Source organism: Acanthisitta chloris, unplaced genomic scaffold, assembly GCF_000695815.1.
Source record: "Acanthisitta chloris isolate BGI_N310 unplaced genomic scaffold, ASM69581v1 scaffold1245, whole genome shotgun sequence".
Lineage (NCBI taxonomy): Eukaryota > Metazoa > Chordata > Aves > Passeriformes > Acanthisittidae > Acanthisitta > Acanthisitta chloris.
In genome coordinates, this window is record NW_008675147.1 from 41,080 (window position 1) to 65,013 (window position 23,934).

General features: G+C 36.7%; 1 protein-coding gene across 1 annotated transcript in view; it reads left to right on the forward strand.

Moving 5' to 3' along the window:
• The window catches only part of MYCBP2 (MYC binding protein 2, E3 ubiquitin protein ligase), a gene marked incomplete at both ends in the record, with an annotated part of 94,603 nt that overhangs the window by 21,719 nt on the left and 48,950 nt on the right, over positions 1 to 23,934 (forward strand). Inside the window, 10 exons of the mRNA XM_009075586.1 lie at positions 795 to 868; positions 2,008 to 2,146; positions 2,911 to 2,987; positions 3,646 to 3,850; positions 4,781 to 4,945; positions 5,588 to 5,746; positions 6,676 to 6,880; positions 7,476 to 7,621; positions 8,330 to 8,431; positions 17,428 to 17,535. Coding sequence (XP_009073834.1) covers positions 795 to 868; positions 2,008 to 2,146; positions 2,911 to 2,987; positions 3,646 to 3,850; positions 4,781 to 4,945; positions 5,588 to 5,746; positions 6,676 to 6,880; positions 7,476 to 7,621; positions 8,330 to 8,431; positions 17,428 to 17,535 — 1,380 coding nt within the window. The remainder of the gene's footprint in view (positions 1 to 794; positions 869 to 2,007; positions 2,147 to 2,910; positions 2,988 to 3,645; positions 3,851 to 4,780; positions 4,946 to 5,587; positions 5,747 to 6,675; positions 6,881 to 7,475; positions 7,622 to 8,329; positions 8,432 to 17,427; positions 17,536 to 23,934) is intronic.

A 23,934-nucleotide genomic window follows, 5' to 3' on the forward strand; every position in this document is an offset into this window, starting at 1 on the left:
TTGGCTGACCTTAATAAATGTGTGATGTATTCAAGTATATGCTCTATAGTTTTCAAAAAACCCCTAGGTTTTCAGTTAATAGTTTGGTGAGACTTAGAAATGATGAAAAAATGAGGTGAATAATGAAAAGTGTGATTCATTTATTTCTGTAGGTTTTATATGCTGAACTGGGGAAATGTTTCTTTAAAGACAATGGCTCTTATGTTTAAAAAAATAAATGTGTGATGTATTCAAGTATATGCTCTATAGTTTTCAAAAAACCCCTAGGTTTTCAGTTAATAGTTTGGTGAGACTTAGAAATGATGAAAAAATGAGGTGAATAATGAAAAGTGTGATTCATTTATTTCTGTAGGTTTTATATGCTGAACTGGGGAAATGTTTCTTTAAAGACAATGGCTCTTATGTTTAAAAAAAGGCAGTCTTTGGGGAAGGAGAAAGACTTAACCGTCCTGGAAAATTAGAATTTAGTTGTGGTATAATAGTTCAGAATACATTTCACAGGTGAATACTAAATGCTCGTTTTGCAGTTAAATATTAGGGTGTAACCCCTTACATTTCATGCAATGGAAAGTGCTGTAATAAGTGTTATAGGGACAAAGGAGTATTATATGCTTTTGGTGAGACAGGAGGTCCTAGCATAAACCAGCATGTTGTCAGAACAGTATGATCTCTCTTTGGACAACCTAGAGCTCTCATAGTCTGACTGTAGTGAGAATCAATTAGACAAAAGCAGAGAACAGTGTGTATGTATGCTAATATCAACTGATGCAGTGCACTTCATCTTTCTCTCACAGATTGTCATACTGAAGGGCAGAATATCCTTTTCACTGATGGAGAATATATTAATCAAATAGCAGCATCTAGAGATGTAAGTTTTATATACAATGGACAAACTACTTTTCTCTACACTGAATTGTTTTATTTTACAATATTTATAGCTTCCTTTTTGCTTAATGTTTTGCTTTTTTTTCACTAACACACCTAAGGAAGAAATCCATGTAACTAGAAATAATGGTACTGCCGTATTTGTGTATAAAGAAGCAGTATTTTCGTGTTTATTCAAACAGTTTTGATTTGTGATTTTTTCAGATATTTTTTAATTTTTCATAGAAGTTTTAAGAAAAACTGTTGCTCTTTCAGGAAAAAATAATGTCTCTTAAACATGCTATTCTACAGTATCTCTGTGGGATAAGCTTTTTAAAGCTTAGCTAGATTTTGGGTTTCCTAATTTCATTTACTGTAATTGCTTTGGAACTTGGTGTATTTCAGCCAGATTTAATAGAAAAGGTATGAAATACACTGCATTCCAGCAGAATTTTGTATGAAAATTACCTGTCGGCCAAAGCTCTGGAAGCCCAAATGAGTGCTTCAACTAGGGGCAAAACTGTTCTAGCTGTTGTGTGTTTTGTTCAGCAGACAGTTACTTCATTCCTAGTTCTGGGCTGGCTTTTCAGAGTGGGAAAGCTGTAAAGGGTGTGGTGAGACAGGGTTGTCAAGAGATGTGCAATATAAGAAAACCAGGATTAATCCATTTCCATGCTAACAGCACAACTGGTTTGTTTGGGCTTTTTTGACGTGTCCAGATGACGATACTTTGTTTGCACTTTTAAACAGAAACCTGTTGAAGCTTTAAAGCAGTCACTCTCAAACTGCAGGCAGAATTTTGGGTTCTGAATCAGAAGTTAAGGGCTTAAAAGATAGACATAAATGGTTATAAAAATAAGATTTCTACAGCGTGATTCAGAGTTAATTATTTCTATAGCAATTCAGTGTTTTCATAGTGTTCATAGTGTTTTGATAGAATTCAATACAAGTTTAAGGTATGTCAGAAGCTTATTTCAGCTCATCCTGTTTGCCACTTTCTCTCCTCTGTAACAAATGTTAATTTGTTGATATGTCCTCTGATAACTGACTCTGAAATAATGTTATGCTGATGCACTCAGGCCCTGAAAAGTAAATTGATGCATTTATTATACAGCATAAAGTAGATTTTTGTATTTATTACAGGATGGCTTTGTAGTGCGAATATTTGCTACAAGTACTGAGCCAGTACTGCAACAAGAGCTGCAGCTTAAGCTTGCAAGAAAATGCTTACATGCCTGTGGCATCTCATTGTTTGATCTGGAGAAAGATTTGCACATTATCAGTAAGTCCTCTTCTTTGAAAGTTAATAACAAGCCTAGTAATTCAAGCAATAAAGCTGAAACACTTCCTTTCCCTTTGGCTTGATTATGTGGAGAAATGCATAGCACCATATTAAACACACGGAGAGGTAAAAGGGATTTGAAACAGCTTAAGCATTACTTGTCTTACTCCATACACCCATTTTGAATGACCTTGCTGTTTGTAGTACTGTCCATGGTTTGTTAGTATTTTCCTTTAGTTGTATAATAAATATGTAATTGTTTGAAGCTTGAACTTCATAGCAGTGCTTGTATAACACCTAATTAAGCTGTGGAACTTCTTGCCCTGTGTCAAAGTTAACAAATTAAAAGGAGCACTGGCTGGATTAATGGACAAGTGCATTGAAAAAATACCTTTGCGTCAGAATTTGAGATGAAAAGATACTAGTATCTATGAAGATATTTTGAAAAAAATACCATTTGGCCTTTTTGGGGGATATTTTTGCTCTGTTAAGTGTCTGCTTTCGGCACTATAGAACAAAAGCATGTTTGGCTACATGGACCTTTTGACCAACTTCCTCTTATGCTACTGCTTTTTTCCTCTTTGAGCAGCTCTGCCAAGTCTAGCCCAGTGAGCCTTTTTGTGACAGGAAATCTTTAACTTTCTTAGAACATAGTTTTAGTTATAGTTTGTTATAACAAACTCTCCCTAGCTGAATTAGATCCAAAACTGGTCTGTGAAAGTGCCTGGTTAAACTGTCCTGTTAACTCAGTCTTACTTGTGCAGGTACAGGGTTTGATGAGGAATCAGCTGTCCTTGGTGCTGGAAGAGAGTTTGCACTGATGAAAACTGCTAGTGGAAAGGTACTGAAAATGTTCTGTAGTAAACAGAAAATCACACCAATAGATTTCTACATGTTCTTTAATTTATTATTGCCTTTTTGGTATGTTAGAATGAATGCATATGACTGAATTTAAATACATTTTTCAGAGCCCACTTTAAAAGCTAAAAACAAATGGTTATTTGAAAACAAACAGATGGTTGGAACATTAAGAAATCCGTGGTTTGAATCTATAGGAAATTCTACAGTCAGTCTTAGTGAGGGGCTTTGTTTTAGATTGAGAGGAAAAATTACCTTTTGTTTACAAATGATATGTTAACACATTTGCAAATTTTGCCACCTCAGAACTTCCACAAACAGTCTGACCGTAGTTTACTTAAATCTCAGCCTGATTTTTCGCAATCCTTTAGAGAATTATTTATTTCCCTTAAGCATCCATTCTTAATGATTCGATATATTACTTCTGCACAGTGCAGACTGTTTTATAGAGTCCTTTGCATATTCCTAGAAATTTAGAAATAATTTTGCTTACTGTCACTATAACTTTTTTACGTTATTCACTGTTTCTGTTTCAGTGTGGAGAAGTAATACTGTTTATCTTTGTACAATAGTGCAATTTTAACAATTATGTAAGCTTGGAGTGCTGTGGCATAACTAAAAATGATACTGTTTTCTCGTAGATTTATTATACTGGCAAATATCAGAGCCTTGGAATCAAACAAGGTGGGCCTTCAGCAGGCAAATGGGTTGAACTCCCAATCACAAAATCTCCAAAGATTATTCAGTTTTCTGTTGGACACGATGGCTCACATGCCTTACTTGTTGCTGAGGATGGAAGCATATTCTTCACAGGTTCTGCTAGTAAAGGAGAGGATGGTGAATCAAGTATGTATCACTGCTTGCTTGACCAATGGTTGATAAAAGGCTCTTAACCACTTTTGATTTTGAGAAGAAGAGTTTTAACGTTTTTCAAGGATACGTAAACATGCCATTTGGGCTAAATTTTATGCCAGACACAGGTCCTGACAGCCAGTGCCACTGCCTCTCCCAGTTATTGATGCTGATCTGTTTTACCACAATTTGGATTGTGTAGTGGGAGTGTTATTTTAGGATTGTCTTGAGACAAGGCAGTCATAACTTTGGTCAAGGGGCCATGCTGTCTGCCTGGGACTTTGAAAAACTGAAGAGCCAAACTTTTGCCACTTGGCTGTCCTTTTGTTGAGCTTCGGAAACATGTTTTGCCAGCTAATGGAGACGTATGCTGATGAGAAGTTGTAGAATGATCTTCTGTGCTTGATCAAGTGTAGTTCTTCAGACATCAGAGAAGACAGATTAATTTGATCTTCAAACTAACAAATGCCTCTTCAATATAAATGTAATGAATTTCTTAGTTTTGGTCTCTGAAATTGTGTGTTTAGGTTGAAATAGACTTTAAGACAACTAAAGATAGCTTTAGATGCCCTAAAACTGTGATCTGCTGTGATATTAAGCTAAATACTTCCTTTAGAACACAGACTGATCTGTTACATTGTGGTAGTTTAATTGATAATAATAATGTTTTGAAATACTTGAAGGATCATTCCTGAAAGCTACAGATCTAATTATTACTTTGCTCGCCATGACTTTTTAGAGTGTAATGCAATAAAAGTTAGACCAGGAGACTGTACACATAGTTCTGTGGGTTGTTTGGGTTGGTTTTTTTAAGTAGCAGTCTGAAAAGTAACACCTAATTATATAATGCATCTTGTGCTTTTGATGGTTGGTGGGGGTGAGTTTTTTGGTAGAATGACTTGTAATTTATTTATTTATTTATAGCAAAAAGCAGACGTCAGTCAAAACCATATAAGCCTAAAAAAATTATTAAAATGGAAGGAAAGATTGTTATATCTACAGCGTGCAATAATGGAAGTAGTTCTGTAATTTCAAAAGATGGAGAACTCTACATGTTTGGAAAAGATGCCATTTACTCTGATAGTACAAGTAAGTTAATATTTCTATTTTAAATTATGTCTCAACTAGAGTTGTTGAAATTTCTGACTTTCTGCTGATTTGGGCAGTATGACAGAAGGGTAGAAAGAGAAGAGAGTTTCCTTAAGTTCTGTAAAAATATTTAGCAGCACTGGTGACAAATATGCGAATTCAGTGCTTCCGCTAATGAGGAAAAAAATCACTTGTATTAACTTGTCCTCATGTGGCAAAGGAAAAGGAAGGAGGAAAAGTCACAGAAATGAGACGTGTCTTGCTATTAACAAAGGTTGGCAGAAACCAGGCCTTGTATGTTTCTCTGCTCATAGGGCAGTGGATGATCCAGTACTTCTCAATTTAAATAAAATACTAATGAAATAAACTCCAGTGACCTAATGACTCCTTTAAAATTGTTTTTCAGAACAAGTGATTTGCAGTAGAGTTGGGTTTGCTTTTGACTTCTCTTTCTTTGCAGGACAAGGTGCCTAGGCCTAATTCTCCTTTCACTGTTTATTCCAGCACTTGTTGTTTATCTGTTGTTGTTCTCCCTTGCCATTAATTTAAAAACTGTCAGTATCCACTAGCAGTTTTGTGTCACTGAGCTCCCTTCTTGGCTAAAAAGTGCAATTTGCCACTCAAGTGTTTTATGTGTTACAGGTTTAGTAACAGATTTGAAAGGCCATTTTGTGACTCAAGTAGCCATGGGCAAAGCTCACACCTGTGTGTTAATGAAGAATGGAGAAGTTTGGACATTTGGTGTAAATAATAAAGGACAATGTGGACGAGACACAGGCTCCATGAGCCAGGGAGGAAAAGGTGTGGGACCTACATTTTTCCTGTTTTTTTATGTGCTGGAAAATATCGCAAGTGAAAACAAAGCTAAGCATTTTATTATAAAATGTAGTCCCAATATTAAAGCTTAAGTACATGCAATGTGCTTTAAGAAAAAGGGTATGGATGCTTTCACTTCAACTCTCAGCTATTTGGTATTGTGCGCATTCTAATAAACGTAGTTATGTTTAAAAAGCCCCAAACTCCAATATCAGTTACTTTTTTCAGTGGAAAAGCTTTTCCTTGAAACAAATGAAGAAAACCGAACCCCATCACTCCTTGTTTTGGTATATACCATTGTCCTAGTAGGAAAAATGTTCTACCGATCTGTGTTTGCATTCAGTCTTGAGGCTGTTGTTTGCCTGAATAGGGCATGAATGCCAGTCTGCATCTTTCTCCACATAGCTGAATGTTTCAGGTGCACCTAAATAGAGGTATGAAAAATAATACCTATTCACCTTTGCTGGACTGAAATGCTTTACATGACAAGAAAATGATTTCTTACTTCTAAATAGAAATGCTTCATTTCTCTTTTAGTTGTGAAACCTAGCTGTATACCCCAACCCATGCACAGAGAGGTTTCTCAAGTGTCATTGTGCTGTCTGAGCATGCAGATGAGGCATATCTAGTCAGTGCTTTTAAAACCTGATCTGTGAGTGTTCTTCAGAGCTTCCACAGTAGCCACTGTTCATAGAAACAGAATTGTTTGAGTTGGAAGGGACCTTGCAAAGGTCATCTGGTGCAACCTCCTGCAATACGTAGGGACATCTTCAACTAGATCTGGTTACTCTACGCCCCATCCAACCAGGCCTTGAATGTTTCTAGGGATGGGACATGCACCACCATTCTAGGTAACCAGAACCATCTCTGTGGCCTCAGAAAACAACTATTTCTTGTTTAAATATCTTAATTAGGTTTTGGAGTTGAGAACATGGCAACAGCAATGGATGAAGACCTAGAAGAGGAACTGGATGAAAAAGATGAGAAGTCCATGATGTGTCCTCCAGGCATGCATAAATGGAAGCTGGAGCAGTGTATGGTGTGCACTGTATGTGGAGATTGCACAGGCTATGGAGCTAGCTGTGTTAGTAGTGGGCGTCCTGACAGAGTACCTGGAGGGTAAGCAAATATTTAGGAAATATGCTTGATACTGTGTGTTGAATGGCCGAAGTGCATATTGAATGTAGACTGAGTTGATGGCTTCTTAGACTTCAGTCAAAGGTAATATAGTTGGAAAGTGTGTGTGCTTTTAAAATCAGGAAAAAGTTAAAATTTTTGTCAACAGCTTACGGTGACTGTAGGTGATTTAGTTGTAAATGCATTTTTTGGCATTTCTTTAGTATATAGTTCTTTACTAGTAGCTCTTGAATATGAACACCAGTATAATCTGTCTCTTGACAGAGCTGCTGGCTCAGGATGAGTTTTCCTCAGCCTGTGATCAAGGTTTTTTATCTTACTGTTCCAGTTGCTTTTATCTGTTACTTCTGGGTTGAACTTCATGAAGAGTCATTGCCTTTCCATAGTCACCATTACTATTTCTCCAGCATTTCTGTGCTTAATTAGCTAGGATTTAAACTAGCTGCACTTTCTGCTTACCTCATGAATACTTACATGAGTCCACAGATAGAACAAACTAGAAATATGATTTCATTACCAAGGCATCAGTAATGCACAAAAATAAAAGATAGTGATAGTGCAACTCTCCTTGCTGCAGAATCTGTGGCTGTGGCTCCGGTGAGTCAGGCTGTGCCGTGTGTGGCTGCTGCAAGGCATGTGCTAGAGAACTGGATGGCCAGGAAGCAAGGCAAAGAGGGATCCTTGATGCTGTCAAAGAGATGATACCTTTAGATCTCTTCCTGGGTAAGTGATAGAAAATTTGCAAGATGACTTTTCATTTTCTTTCTTACTGCACCATTTTTCTCCTCAGTACATTTGTTTATACTCTTTGAAATTACAGGAGAGTTTGAGTATGATACTGTTAAAATGGAAAAAATGGCACTTATCAGGCAGGTTTATTTGTTGGTGATATTGCAAAGTGGGATCATTCTGTTAAGTGAAATGTTTTAAATTTACCCTTGCTATAGACATCTGTGCCCCTTTGACCTGAGTACTAATGATACTAGTGTTGATACTTCAAAGTTGTTCTCGGCTTTTTATGATATCCTGAAAAGTTTTCTATAATGTTTTTATCAGGGTTTAAACTAAAAGTTGGCTAATTCATAGAAAATGTTTTAAAAATATAAACAATTTGTCTTGGTTTAATAATAATTCTTTCTGAAACTTTTTTGAGGAAAATTGAGATAACCACGACAACACATAACTAAATATAGGTATGTATATGCCTCAGTGATGTTGGAATTGTCAGATTAATGGAAACCAGGAAATTAGGATATAGAGCCTAAAACTCCTTCATCCAAATTTATGCAAATCTCTTTATTGTCAGAGCCATGTAAAGAGCACCTAGTAAGTAGGTTTCAGTTTTAAGTTACTTAGCTGCTTCTAAGATTTATTGCCGTCATAACAATTTAAAAGATAGTTTTACATATTTTATTTTCTTACCCTGTGTAGCTGCCCGTGTTCCTGGAGTGAATATTGAAGAGCACCTTCAGTTACGACAGGAGGAAAAGCGGCAGCGCGTGAATAGGAGACATAGACTGGAAGAAGGACGAGGTAAGTGACCTACTGACAACAGGTTTGAATATCTTAAGCAGACTTCTTGGTCTGTTTTCTAAGAATGAAAAGAATGAGTTTTGTTCCAGTGAGCCAGTACAGGAGTCAAACTAAAATTGGAGCCTAAATGGCTAGCTTATGTTATCTAGCATGCTTGGAGAAAAAAAATCTGTATGTTAAACAAAGTCTGTTCATAAGAATCAGAATTTTAATGGTGAAGAGGACCATTTTGTATCACTTTCACAAGTAAGTTTTAACTTTTCTCTGCTTCCTAGTTGAATAATATTTTTTTAAAATGTAGATGCTAAAACATTCTCGAGTTGAAAAGACTGCAAGCCTATCCAGTGCCATTTACCTATAAGTTACTCAATTGCTATAATAAATTATTGAATTTTGGTTTTATAATAGTGACCAGGATTTCTTTTTTGAAAAATAACTTTTCTATATTTGGGTAGCATGAAAAATTGAAATAAAACCCACACAGACTGAATTAAAAAACCCAAAGCTAAATAGTGCAACATCTCTAAATTTTCTTATGTATTATCTGCTTTATTGTTGATTTTCCACACAAACAATATGTACCTTAAAAGCTTTCTAGTACTCTTCTTGCTTTAAAGTACTTCAGTGCCTTGATCTGGTAAATAATTAAAGTTGAGAGGTTTAGACTGATATAAATTTTAATGTTTTCGTGAAGCATGATGATGTGGTTGGTAAGATTTTTGTGTGTTGGGAAGAAGAGTAGCGTACTGGGACATTATGCTCTTCAAGTACCTGCTGTGTTAGTAGATACCATTTTGACTATTCTTTTATGAATTAGTTACTGTTTTTACTCAAATACAAAATGTGCCTTGTGATCCACCTTAGTTCCTACACTCTGTGCCAGTGCGCATTAAGAAATTACTGGTTTTACCACAAATAAGGAGCAGCAAGGAAGAGAAATCTTGCAGTTGCCTATGCATATGGAAAAGGATGGAATATTTATTTTTCTTTGAATCTTTGTGGCTACTTTTAGCTGTGAGGTGGAGAAGGGAAGCCTTTGTTTAGGTCGTGTCAGAGGTGCATTGCATCCTGATGATAAATATTAGGTGCAGCTAATAATAATTTCTTTTTAAATCCTCATTGAATACCCAGACATTATTGAAAGTCACTGCTGGTCAGCCCAGAAAGGTAATGATAACAGAGCTGAGAGGTAAACTTCAGTTAAAAGGAAAATAAGAGTATCAGAGAAGCATTTAAGTTTGCATCTATTTCTGTGTTTAGAAGTGGCACCAGAGCAGCTTATCCCCTTCTGTATGTCATCTCTCTCTTAAAAAAAACCCAAAAACCCCCAAGGAAAGAAGAGAGGAACAGTATCAGGAATGTGCTGTTATCAATTTGATAGGTATATAGGGACTCCAGCTAAATAGATGTTGCTAGCCATCTTCTCACAACGCGTCATACTACCTTCCCTGTCAAAAGAGCTTTGAAATCCCCTACCTGTGGAGATTAGTCTCCTGTTTCGGTTCAGAATGATTTATGTGATAAAGCTGGAATAGTGTTTCACAAATACTTAGTGATCTTAATTTACATAATCAGCTATGGATTTACATAAGCGGGTATGAATATTTGATTTGATAATAAATCTTGATTTGCATGACCAGATGTAAAAGTTGGAGGTTTTTTGCTTCTCCATCCAAATGCTGCAGTTTTCCATGAGCTGGTGGAAATAACACCATTCTTGACAACTCTCATGATTCTGCTGCTCTTATATAAGAGAACAAGAACATCTAAATAATAATAATTTTATTTTGTGTGCAAAAGGCTTTGCAACCTGAAGAAACTTAGTTATACTAATGTTAAAAAAATAGGCAGATTGCTTAGTTTTCCCCTATAGTTCTAGTATTTGTGCATCTGTAACTGAACAGGGCCTTGCTAATAACTATTTAGGGATCCACAGAAACGTTTCAACCTTTCGCTTAACTATGTTTTCAGACAAAGGCTGGATTAGCACTGCTAGGGCCTTTTCCTTAGGGTACACAGTGTTTAATTTGTCAGGACTCTGATTTCTAGGTTGTAGAGTGTTAATGTGTCTTCTTTTATTAGAAACAAAGCATGTGTAGTTTATGATAGTCAGGAATATCATACATCACTGAACGTTGCTCACTCTTTAGTTACAGTTGGTGACCTTTATTCAGTACAGATATTTTCAGTAGATCATGAATGTCTTATACCCAAGAGGACTATGAAAGCTTTGTAAGTAAATGTAGCAATGTTTCATTCCTAAAACAATAATGAAAATAAACAAAAAGTCACAAAAAAACCTCTCTCACTTGCCCACTCAATGTGTTGAAATTGGAGTGAAGTTTAGGGCAGAGGTGTAAGAGCACAAGTGCTAGAACTGTACTGGTTTCTACACTGCAGACTTTGGAGTGGACTGTTTGTGCTTCTTTATCAAAGCTCCAGATTTAGTTCTGTTACAGTGACCTGATTTAAAAATATGTTCTAGTGGTCCACTTGAATAAGGGAGAAAGGGATGGTGATGTCTACAGGCATGATAATCATGTAACTCCTTCCTGAGGTCAGTTATGGACCCCTGTACGGAAGAAGATGAAAATGCTTATCTTTATTTGCATTTGTCTGAAAATATAAACTATGAATTTAAATAGTCTGGGTAGAAGGGGTTGTCATTGATAGCTACAATATCAATGGCCTAGGTCACTGTTGCTATTATTTAACTCATTTCTCAAACACCTTCCAAGTCCAAGTAGCCTGCCCCTGTTGCAAGGGACCTGTATATATGCTGTTCAGCAGCACCACATGGAGTGGTAAGTAACTGCAGAAATTTTAGGTACTTACGCTGAAGATTTCTGGGTTTTGTCAGAAAATGAGTGACAGCAGATTAGATTATACTTGCTATGATAGAATTGTGACCAGTAAATAAATTATATGTATAAAATCACTTATTCATGTTGCTTCACTCAAGAAGGAACTTTTATTTTAGTGAAGAAATAGCTTTTTAAAATAGCAATGGAAAAAAAGTGTTTCAGTTTGGTTTAATTAAATCAATTATTTCAAGAAACTTGCAAGTTCCTTAATATTGATTATTTTTCTTTGTTCTTTTCCATGTAACAAGTATGTTCAGGTGACCAGTTTTGCTTATTTTCTGTGACAGTGGTAGAGCTGCTTCATTCAGCTTCCTTTCTGCTTTTGGCTTAATGGCTGTGACAAGAGCAGTGAAAAGGGCTCAAAAGCAATTCCATGTTTTTGAGTTGGGTGTATGACCTTTTGAGAAATAAAGCCAGCTGTATTCATCACAGCTTCTGTGCTAAATCATCATAGCTCAGCATAATTATTGATGGAGTTATCTCAGCATTTCACTGTCGCTGTTGTTCTGGTGAGAGGTGAAGGAGCTGATACACCATATGACAAAATGTTATTTTTCAAACTGGTTTGGGACTTGGTGGGAGTAGTGAGAGATGTGTATGGATATACTTGCTCTTCATTGTTTTCTGTGGTAATGAGGAAGTTTTGTATGTTAGAGTGTTCAGAACATGGCTAGATTTTTTTTCCCTTAGTCCTGAGGTCATTAAATTATGCCTTAATGGATTACAGAAATCTGTGGACTACGTTATACAATTAATGTAATGAACCTAAGATTAGCATTTGCTGAGGGAGCTTATCTTCAAAGCTGTTCCTGTGTCTTTTTCAGATTGGTATTTGAAATAATAGAATTTAGAAATAGTCAAAGATTTCAATTTATCACTTGAAGATAATTCTGGGTTTTTTTAAGAAGGTTGTGAGAATGTGAAAATAGCTTCTTTAACTAGATTTAACTAATGATCTAAGAATTATAGCAATGGTTCTTAATACAGTGGTAATGCAGTCTCATGCTTCACTGGTATTTACTATTCTTTCTCAGCCTATGATGTAAAATCTTTTAGATGATCATTATTGAGATGCAGATTTGGTTTGTAATTAGCTAAGGTTTAGCTTTTGATGCCCTTACAGAAAGGAAAATTATTTTTCATCAGTCTTACTGTAATAGCAAATAAAAAAAAAGCCCCACATGGGTGGGTGATTAATTTTTGGCAGAGCTGCTGTGTTTTGAGACAATATTATCTGAGGCTGCCTATATTTGGGCTTTTTTATTATTTTTATAAAGTGTAGCTGATTCAGTCAATTCAGTAATTAGTTTTAACAGGGTGGGCTAAGTATCTTATAAATCTGTTTAACATCTGCACAAGCCACTCTGAGCTTGGAATCAGTTTGTCAGTAGCACAGTTCTCTGTACATTGCTGAACATACACCTGGATGCACTGCAGAACTATCTATTCAAATGCAGTGTTCTTTATTAAATATTAGTGCAGCTTCTTTCTATAGTTTTAGTTACATTTTAATTTTGATTCTTCTGAGACCTGGAGGTTACATTTGTTTTGAACTTCTTTCAAGAAACCAAAATTAGTCAAAAAACACCCACCTTTTTGCTTGAAACAATATTCGACTTATATGTGGCTTTGAGGATGTTTTCAAGAGAAAGCTGTAGCTTTTTGTCCCTAATGACCAGTGGGTATGGTTCTATGAAATTGCACTGCTGTACTTGAGTCAGTGATTACTTTCTGAAAGACCTGATAATTGTTAATAAAGCTTGTGTTAAAAGTAGAAATACTAGTTACAGTGTTAGAACTGAGATTTGCAGTAGACTCAGTGAGAACAAGTCTCGTTAGTATTTTCTGGTTTAATTTGCTTTATGTAAAAATATTTTAAATACAAAAATGCATCTTTCACATTTATTGAACAACATATACCAAGTCAAGTATTCAGAAGGGAGAAAATGTCAAAATTAAGATTATCACAAACCAAACTTCCATTTCATTCTCTTATCACTCCCATATTGCCCTGCATGCCTGTTTTGGCTAACCTGCATCTTTTGTTCCCCTTTAAAAAAGCTTTAAGGATTTTTCTTTCACATGTGATCTGTACAATTTAAGGGTCAGTAGAAAGGAGCTTTAAGACTACAGGAAGAAGCATGTATCCCGTCATCATTTTCAGTGTTTTGAGCAGAAGAAACAGTTACTGCAATTACCCTTAGTGCCTGCACAGCTCAGTGACATTCTCTGTGAATATTTCTGCCTTAATAGTAAATGGCTACTCATAGTCTGAAAAATACGGTTTTAAAGAGCCTGCACCATGACTATTATCCGTGGCTCATACATGTATTGAATTTAGTTTCCTTTAAGGCTGTAGAGGTGGGGCATTATTTTATAGTAATTAATATTATTATAGTATAATGTTTTCCAGTTTTAGTGGAGCTGAAACCAAGCATTTGTCCCCAATTCCATTTCCCAAAATATCTTTCTTTACAATTTGCCACCTGTCGACCTACCTATTAGATGACTGTTTTTCTATCTTAGGGTTTGCTTCACCATTTTGCTTTACATTAAAAAAAACAAAAAGCACAGCAAAAACAAACGGCACAAGAAAAATCTGATTTGTCTTTTACAAGGATTTAAGAAGCCAAAACCAGTTTTCTTACAACACAATGTACCGTCCAACCTAGGACTTAGCTTTTCAACCTTAATTTATTCTGCTTGTGTGTGTACCTCATGATACAATCCTGAATTGTGTCATGGTGTGCTATTTTTTCAAGTAGCCTGATACGTTCAGTGCACTGGTGTAGAAGTCAGCATTTGAAGTAGTTTATTTTGTAATCACAGCTCAACAAATAAGCATTTGTTTAGGGTAAGGTACTAGAAGGAATCAAAATAGGTGCACTATAAAATCAAGCATTAAACTGTTTGATAATTGTGCCTGAGTGCATAGAGGATCTAGAATGCCAAAGCACATAAATGCATGTAGGATTAAATTAATGTCTTTACCTTTTGCTGCTGTCCACCACATTCTGTTTGCTGCCAAATGAAGCTATTTCTGTGGTTAAATGCTTTTTTTCTTTACACTTTAAATTCAAAACAATTTCTGTTTTGTATGGATTAGGTCCTCTGGGGCCAAGAAAGAAAAGATAATCTGGATGTTTTCTAGGCTAGGACTGTTTAATTTTGCAGTTTAGCTATGGCAAAGCAGTCTGAGAAAAATCAAGAGAGAGAGGGAATGTTGTCTTGCATCATATAGAACTGATTTAAAATTGAAGCTCTGATGCTTACCATTGACTCTCCTTTGATTATCTCTGTCACCTGAGCTTCTAAAGTAACTGAGGATAGCAATAGGTTTTCGTTCCCTATGCAGATCTATGTTAGAGGCTTCTAGAAGAGTTTTCCAACTAATACTCTGCAGGCATTTTTTTAATAAGGTAAAGGAAGTGTTTAATGTATGGCTGGATTGTTCCACCAGAATAGTTCATAGTACCTAAACTTTGCTCACTTTGTACATGTACTCTCAGGTGTAAACAGAGAGCCGATATGGTCTGTGAGAATTGCTGTAGTGTTCTGTTGCCTGTGTTCTTTGCAGGAATGGGAGGTGCTTTACACCTTGCCAGCACCTGACTAAACAGACAGGCAACACAATGTAATCAAAATGTAGATGTTTCCTATCACGTTATGATTGTGTTGGAGATTTATCATGCATACAAATCCAGAGAGGATTTCAGACTTGGAGTACGTAGATTTGGGTACAGATTACTAAAAACTTGAGTTTGGATTCAAGTTCTTTACATAATGGTAAATGTAGAGTATAATAGCCACAAAGATAAATCCTGAGTTGGTCAGGAGGTTAGATTCTTACAGAATTGTAATCTTGCCTAGGGGAGTGTAATCCAGATGTATAGTTTGGAAACGAATGGCAGCTGCATGCTAGTACTGTGCTGGAGCTGACAGCCTTTTATGCTTCCTGAATATTCTGTGTCTCAAATCTCCTGAAGTTTTTACTCACCCTAATCTACTTCAATTCCTTCCATCCTCCTGAAATTCTCTTTTGTCATCTTTGCTCTTAGCACTCACATGGCGCAGGCTGCCTTCAGGGCTATGTCCTGTTCCCAGGGCATTTTCTGGAACTGCAGAATTTTTGCCTAAGTTATCTAGAGATCATTTCTTCTGTTCATTCACCCACAAATATCTTTGATTCCCATAGTTCGTTATATTGTCCTGTCCATTCTCTGTTTCTTGGGCTTTTAATTTCATTAGTAACTTCTCAGTAAGTCCCATTACTTTTTTCTGACTTTCCCCTGTTCTTCATTCACCTTTCCTTGGCATCATTTGTCCTTCGAACACTTTTAGCTTTCATAATCTGCTTGTTATTTGTCCCTCTCCCCTTCCTTGCCTTTTTCTGATCTGCCTCAATGTACTCCTCAGTATCTCCTTTCTAACTTGGTAAGAGGCAAAGTGTGGTGAACTTTTTGTGTAAATCTAAACTGTGGAAAGAATAATATTGAACGCCCCAAATGGCCTGGCAGAAAGTAATGTTTACTGCAAGTGTATCTATTAAATTGAAGCTTCAGTTTAGGGGAGACTGAAAAGTAGGAGCAGTAGCAAGACAACTGAAGGAAGAATCTGCAAGATGAAGGTAAAGCAAAAACAAATGGGGGTCCTTGATTATCAGAAGGGATTCTTCGTTAACAAGGAGGTCTATTCTGGGATAAAGAATTGAGATAAATACAGCAGAACCAAAATAAAAATGCTATACTGTGTGTAGAAACAAACATGATTGAAGAGGTTTTGAGCCAATTACTTTTACTAATGTGTTTGAATCTCAGAGCTAGGGGGACAGACAATAGTGTGTTTTTTACATGTTTTTCATTTGCTTTTTAAGTTAATGCTGAAATTTGGGAACTTCTCTGCGTGAAGACAAGTTTATTCATCTGAAGGTTCTAAAGCTACATAGATTTGGCCTAACTTCCTCTTAAATTTCTATCCATACTGTTCAGTATTAGTGAAGGAACTGATGGTCTAAAGCTGATAGCAGGAAACCTGAGACAATGAGCATTTATGAAAAGTTAGCCTACATTGTCTTGTTAATAAAGTTCAGCTGAGGAATGAGAGTATCAATGAATTTGCAGGAGGAGGGTGAATTCTTGTTTCATATAAACTGTTTATAACATGACATAAAGCCTAATTTGAAGTGCTTTTGTTTACATTCCACCTAAGGAATGCATTTGGGAACTGGTGGGATGGAGAGTGTGTCACTTGGCAGAATCAACTGCTCCTCATTCGTGGTTGCCATTGAATGTGAGACTTTGGAAAGGAGGAGAAGCCTCCAAAAAATTCTTGATGGCATACTTAACCTTGAAAAGCAAGGAGAAATACACATTTAAGGAACAAATTGCCTGTCTGTGATCTACATGTAATCAGCCTGAATTAAACATAGTACGTCACTGCTTGAGTCTAGATTTGTAAAAAGAAAAAGCTGTCTGGGAAAAATTTTCAACACATGCATCATTGCTTTCTTCAAATCAAATCTTCTCCTGAAGACCTTTATATAGATGGAAAATATTTTAAAATGAAATGTATTTCAAAACTCTTAAGTAGATAAGAAAAGTGATATGATGTGAATAATTTTCTTCATGGACCAGGTATCTTTGGGTAGCTGTTTTCTTTGTAAGTGATAACTCTGCATTTTAAATAAAGTAAGTTTGAACAGTTATATGGTTATGCTTTTTTAATTTAGCATCGATACCATGTTGTTCCAAATCAGTATTTTGAATGTAATATTGTAGAACGTAAGGCACGATGATTGTTCTTTTTATCTATTCAAGACAGTAATGGATATTTGGTATCAAATTTGACTCCATTGTGAGCCTGTTTTGTCTCCATTGCTTGGAGTACAGTTGCAGACTTAGAAGTTCAGGTAAAACTGTCAGTGTGGGATATTTATTGTTTCTTTGCATAATATTTTGGTTTTGTTATCAAGAAACAGCAACTTTATTTAAGGCCTTTGAAGTTTAAGAGAACGAGATTACTTTATAATTATTATACTTTTTGTTTCTTCATTGCTTTTAATTTGAATTTTGTTTAACACACTGTTTCCATTTTGTGAGCTTTCCTATGCATGTGCAAAATGTTTCTCCTCAGGCCCCCTTGTATTTCCTGGTCCTGTTTTTATGAACCATCGAGAACAGGCTCTAGCCAGAATCAGACCCCATCCAGCACAGCTAAAGCATAAACGGGACAAGCACAAAGGTATTTGGTCTTCCTTATTGGCTAGGGTGGAAATAAGCCCATCCTCCCCGTCACTTCTTCCATGTGCTGCATCTGTCTTTTCAAAGAACTGCACAAAATGAGTTCTACCTTTCTTCTGTTAGGATCTGTTACCTGAGGAGAAAGAAAATGCATTTTATGTTGATCTGTTTTTAAAAGTGTAAATGTTGATTAGTCTGCATCATCTTTGCTTTTCTTTACTTTTTCTTTTTTTTGAAATATGTATTGTCTTTCTGTGTGTCTTATTTCTAATGCTGTCTCGTTCCTAAGGGTCTTTAATTTTACTGTAGAAAACTTTAACACCTTAGAGTGATTCAGACTTGCATTGCATTTCCCTTGAGTTATTTGAGCCTTTGTATTATGTATATGGGATGATTGCTCTAATATATCAAATACAGACTTGTTAATTCTGGTATAAATGTTTTTATAGCAGGTTATCTTTTAACAGGCCTTTTTTAGAAACTACATAAAATAATGTAAACAGCTCTTTTTACTGGCTTTGAATGGGGTTGAATACAAATCAAATTACAGGTTTCGCTCTGCAATATTCTTGAGTTAAATATTTTTTGCAGAGAGGTGTCTGGTATTTCAGACATTTGTGTATGTCTAGCAAGCCAATTCACTGTATCTTGACTTTTTAAGTTTGTACTTTGTTCAGATATAAATTATTTATGCTTTTTGAAAGAGGTGCTGTATTACTAAACATTTCAACCGAATTCATGAAAGTTGAGCTCTCTTAAATCTGGTCCTAGTTTTATATGTCTGTGTATAGATGTCTGTGCATATGCATTTCTGTATAAATACATAAAATGGAGATTACAGACCTGATCAAAGTAAGTAGAAAGCTCCTAAAATAGTGAGGGCCCAGAACCCTTCAGCTATTTTCTAGAGAGCAGCTAAATATTAAAAGCATTGTTAGTATGGCATTTCAGTTGAATTAATGGGATTTACGGATAGTATTTGGCATGTGTGCAAACAAATCATGTGACAGTTTGAAGCCTTTTGGGATACAACTTCAGTGTGGGTGGGTGATAGGCCTACCTAGTTATGAACATACTGGATCATGGAATTATCTGAAGTTTATTTTATGGAAATGAAAGCAAAACCAGGTCCTTTATATATGCATAACATACATTCAGTCTTCTTGGAAGGCATATCAGCTTTAAGTCTTGATGGATGAACTAGAATAACCTGTCAGTCTCAGTGGGAGAGACTGGATGCTGAAAGACAAAACATACTGAACCTAAGTGCTGTCATTTGAGTGGCAGTTTGCTGCTGACCAGTTCTTGAGCTGGATACTACTGCTAGTTGTACTGCTTGTAGACCATTGACTCCATGGGCAGGTGCATAAAGGAGACGTTCATCTTGCCTGTATCTGTGCTTTTTCAGCATGTGTTAGTCATTGGAGCTCACTCCAGTTCAACTATCTCCTTACAAGAAGTATATTCATTAGTGTCAGTTTGAGGCTTACATTACATCTTGAATTTGCAAGAATAGTGCAAAGGTCTGTTGTGCTGAAAGATTTTTATCAGATATGCTCTGTAGAACTGAACATTTACTTTTTCTTGAGGAAGGCTATATCCAAAGAAATGTTCAGTTTTTGTTAGTTCATTGTGTCTCATGCTAACCAGGTAAGGAAGTTTACAAGTAAACTTTGAGGCTCTGCCTCAGAAGATTGCATCTCTAAAGATGGCTGTAAATTCCACTAGAAACTAGAAATGCCCTTTAACTTCTGGAAGAGGTTCCAATGGAAAAAGGAAAACTGGTGTAGTGAATTGTTATAAAAGTAGTGGGCAAGGTGAGAATTGCGACAAAGATGAGGTATGTCTCTTACCTTAAAAGGCATACCTCGTTTGTAGACAAAGAATGTAAAAGCAATAATTGGGAGATGAGGCAGGGATGTTGCCTTCAATAAAAGGACCCTATGACATTGAAATCAGCAAATTCTTTTATTTTTGAATGTGGTGCTTTCCTGACTCTTATCGTCACTTCATATGTTTCTGTGATAGCCTTGTTACTCTTCACACCAATCGGACCTTCAGGATCTTTCGGGAGGGAAAATGTAGTTCAACTGGTAGTAATGATGAGGCCAGTACTAAACTTGCTGGTTACTTACCTGTGCCCATTTCTCTGCTTGCAGCTGCAGAACTTCTCTTGAGAATGATATTTAAACTTGAATGTGGACAGCTTCTTCAGGACTGACAACTATGATCTAATACAAAAAGTATATATAATATGTACTTGTACATACTATCAAATTGTAGAATGATTTGGATTGGAAGGGATGTTAAAGGTCATCTAGTTCAAACTCCCCTGCCATGGACAGGGACACCTTTCACTAGACTAGGTTGCTCAGCTCCATCCCACTTGGTCTTGAACATTTCCAGGGATGAGGCATCCTTCTCTGGGCAACTTGTTTCAGTGCCTCACCGCCCTCACAGTAAAGAATTTTTGCAGTAATCCATGCATCTGTCACTTGTGAAAGTCTTCTGTTGGATTGTCCAGTTAAAAACTCCTTCAACTTCAGGAAAACAGCCGTTTTCTGGAAATGTTGCCATTGTCATTTGCTCTTTTCACATTTACAGGGTTTGCATATCAACATCCTTGTTAATTAAAAAAAAAGCAAGTATATTAAGCATAATCATAGTCTTTCTGATCTATGTCTGTCTCCATCACAAGTATAAATGGAAAGGTTTAGGTACCACCTCCTTGGTATTCATGAAGCGCTTTTGACACCAAGAAGAAAAATGAACTTGTGCTGCATCCTCATTCTTTAATGAGGTTGTGAGTTTCCAGTCTGTATCTCTAATCCCTATGGACTTCATCACTGGGGATCTGGGTAAAAAAGATTAATGAATGTCTGTAAAATTTTCTCAACTGCAGAAATGAACTAAGTAGCAATTAAAAACAAAATAAGCTCCTTGAGTCATTTAAGACTCTGCAAGTGAATGTTACCATTTTCCTGTATTTGGATGTAGTGGCAAATGTTCTGAAGAATCTGAAACAAACCCTCAAAAGGACAATGACTAGATGAAGCTGAAGCTGCATGGGTGCAGCAAGATATATGTCAATCATTTTGCAAATGCTGGTGCAAAACTCAGGTGTTCAAGAAAATTTACTTGTAACTTACTTTTAAACTTTTTAGCTGTGTAAAATACCATGTGAAGTGTGGTTTGAAACACTCACTGGAGTGAGACAGCTGACAATGAGATCCTCATTTAAGACTGAGTTTATAATTAGAATGCAATATCCTATTTCACCTATAAGCTCAAGTAAGTTCTATAGCAACCTTGCAAGCATCCAGCAGATTTACTTTTTCTTGCTGGCCTCATAGGATGGATGATTTTCACAACCAGAGTATGTTTCTCTTCGCCCTGCACTGTAGCTGTAAAATTGGTTGTAGATATTTCAGCTGAAGCTTGTGGTGGACAGCCAAGAAGCTGCAGGTACAGGCTGATTTGTTCAAGTAATGTTGTTGTACATAAAGTCTGTAAATTATATTAAGATATTTGGAACATCCTGTGAGGGTTGAACATCACAGACACTAACCAGTAAATTGACCAGTATGCTTTACTTGGTAATTACTGCTGAATGGAAGAAAGATTTGTTGACAAATGATGTGGTCTGAAGAGACAGTTATTGGAAGAAAATTTTTTATGTACAGTCCTACTGCATTAAAGCTTTTCATCTCTGGGGAGAAGACATGTACTTAAGATCTTTAGAAGTGCTTTTTCCTGCCTCTGAAGATGGATGGTCAGTGAGAAATGAATATCACCCTTATTGCTGTTGGGGAACCCTAACAAAATGTTTTTCCTTGGATCTGAACCAAGTGTCCACAGTGGCATTCTGTAACGATGTCAGAGTTGGGGTTTTTTTTTGGCAAAAGAACTCTCATAGGTTATTGCTTGACTTATTGTTCAGACTGAATGAGCTTTTCTTTCCTTTCTTGGGAAACAGTGGTTTTTTTTGTGGCAGCCATATCAGTGAAGAGAACTTTTAAACATGTTTCATGGAAGGGAAAAGTAGTCTTCAGGAGTCAAGAATCCTCTAAGGAAAATGAAGTGGTGGTGGGGATTAGTTGGTTCTGTGGCCGGTTAGTTCGCCTTCCTTCCCCAACTGTAGGAGAGATCAAAGATGAAAACCCATCGTGAAGTTGTTCTTGGAGTCTACCCCTCAGTGTTGACAGCAGGAAGCACTTCAGAGCTTTTCCTTGGTGCTTTCTCTCTCAGAGAGAGGTTACTGTTCAGCGGTAGTCCAGCTGGATGACACTGGAAGTACTACTGTTCATTCAACCAGAAAAGTCTCAGCTTCAGTAGTCTTTCTCTGCTTCCTTGTCAGGACCAGTAGTTTTGATATTACTTCTAATGAAATGATTGTGCACACAATTGTTTGAAGAAAAGCAAGTGTGTATCTTCATAATTGGTTGTTTCTTGAGACTGTTGTGGTTTAACCCCAGTCAGCAGCCAAGAACCACACAGCTGCTCACATACTCCCCCGCCAGCGGGATGGGGGAGCGAATCAGAAGGGTAAAAGCTACAAAAACTCATGGGTTGAGATAAAGACAGATTAATAAAGAAAGCAAAAGCTGCACACACAAGCAAAGCAAAACAAGGAAGTAATTCACTGCTTCCCACAGACAGGAGGTGTTCAGTCATCTCCAGGAGAGCAGGGCCCATCATGCATAACGGTTCCTTGGGAAGACAAACGCCATCACTCCAGATGTCCCCCCTTCCTCCTTCCTCCCACCTTATATACTGAGCATGATGTCATATGGTATGGAATATCCCTTTGGTCAGTTTGGGTCACCTGTCCCAGCTGTATCTCCTCCCAATCTCCCACGCATCCCCAACTTCCTTGCCAGTGTGGCAGTATGGAGCGCAATAAAGACCTTGACTCTGTGTAAGCTCTGCTCAGCAATAACAAACACATCTCTACATTATCACAGCCCTGTGTTCTGCACAAAACCCAAACATAGCCCCATACTAGCCTCTGTGAAGAAGGTTAACTCTACTTCAGCCCAAACCAGCACAACACACAACTAAGCTTTCACTATCCACCTTTAACACTCGTATTTATAAAAACTTCAGAAGTAATGAAATGGAAGGGGATGAGTATAAGAGCTCATAGAGCTTGGTTCTTCTAGCCAGTGCTGCTGGAAAAGTATGATATGCAATGGCCATGTAATGGAGTAACAGATAAACAATGTAGTCCAAAAGTATTTCTCTAAAAGTAAGTAGTGATATTCTATTTGGCTTTGTATATTTTAGTGAAAATATATTTTTTTCCTAAGCAAGACTAACTGAATCCTACCTAGTTTAGTTACAAGGGTTTTGTACTTAATCACACATAAATTATTTTAGAGTGCTTTTTGAGTTGTGAGGATCCAAACAATTCAAAACTTTTGAGACAGTTACTAACCACACAAAGTTAGGAGTTAAATTTTCCATTTGCAAATTTCACACTTAAGCCAAGATATGTGTGGAAGACAGTTGCTTCCATTCCTGCACTCTTAAAGACTTTGAAAAGTTAACTTTGGAATTTGAAAATGCCAGCTCTGCAAAACTTTTTCTTTAAAATTTCAAAATTTGTTTCATGTGAAGGTAATTGTCTCTGCATCTTGCACAATACTGTTTAGTGTTTCTTCAAAGGTAGTATGGTGTTATGCTTTCATTTACAACTCTGGAGAAAATGGGAGTATATCTCAAATCATCTTTTATGTAAAGGCGTTATCACATATTTGTCACTTGAGAGAACAGCATTTCTCAACTTTTTATTAGTAGTTGAAGCCCTTTAGAGTAGTATGTTTTTCTTACAATGAAGGATAAAATGCACATGCTGAAGCGTCTGCAGATCATAGAATCACAGAATCACAAGATCACTTGATATGCTGCTATTTTGTGACCAGAATACAACTGCTGCTAAATTTTGTTAGTACAACTGTGCATAGGTGACACAGTTGCTGTGTGTCTGCTTTGTTTCACTATAGGAAGTGCATGCAGCCATGGCACATTTACTGGACATGTGCATTCCTGACAAGTGCATTTACACAGTGGGAGAGCTTATATTTTTCATTAGTCATCAGTATTTGAGGGAGGAGGGGAGAGGGGTCTCAAGTAGACTTCCAGAATAACTTGCTTTTTCCTGCTGCTGTCCTAAAAGCTTGTGTGAAATAGGGAAGCAGTAAGTAGGCTGTCTGCTGAATAAATAATTCTGCTGGCAGTATTAGCTATTATGTCCATCTCTTGGTTACTTTTGCATGTGGAATTTAAGGCAAAAGTAGGCATAAAAAGGTCAAAAGTACTGTATGTGGGAAACAACCAGATGGTTAACTAAACTGCTTTGAGCTTGTTGAGGCAGATTTAAAGGACTAGGAGGAAAACA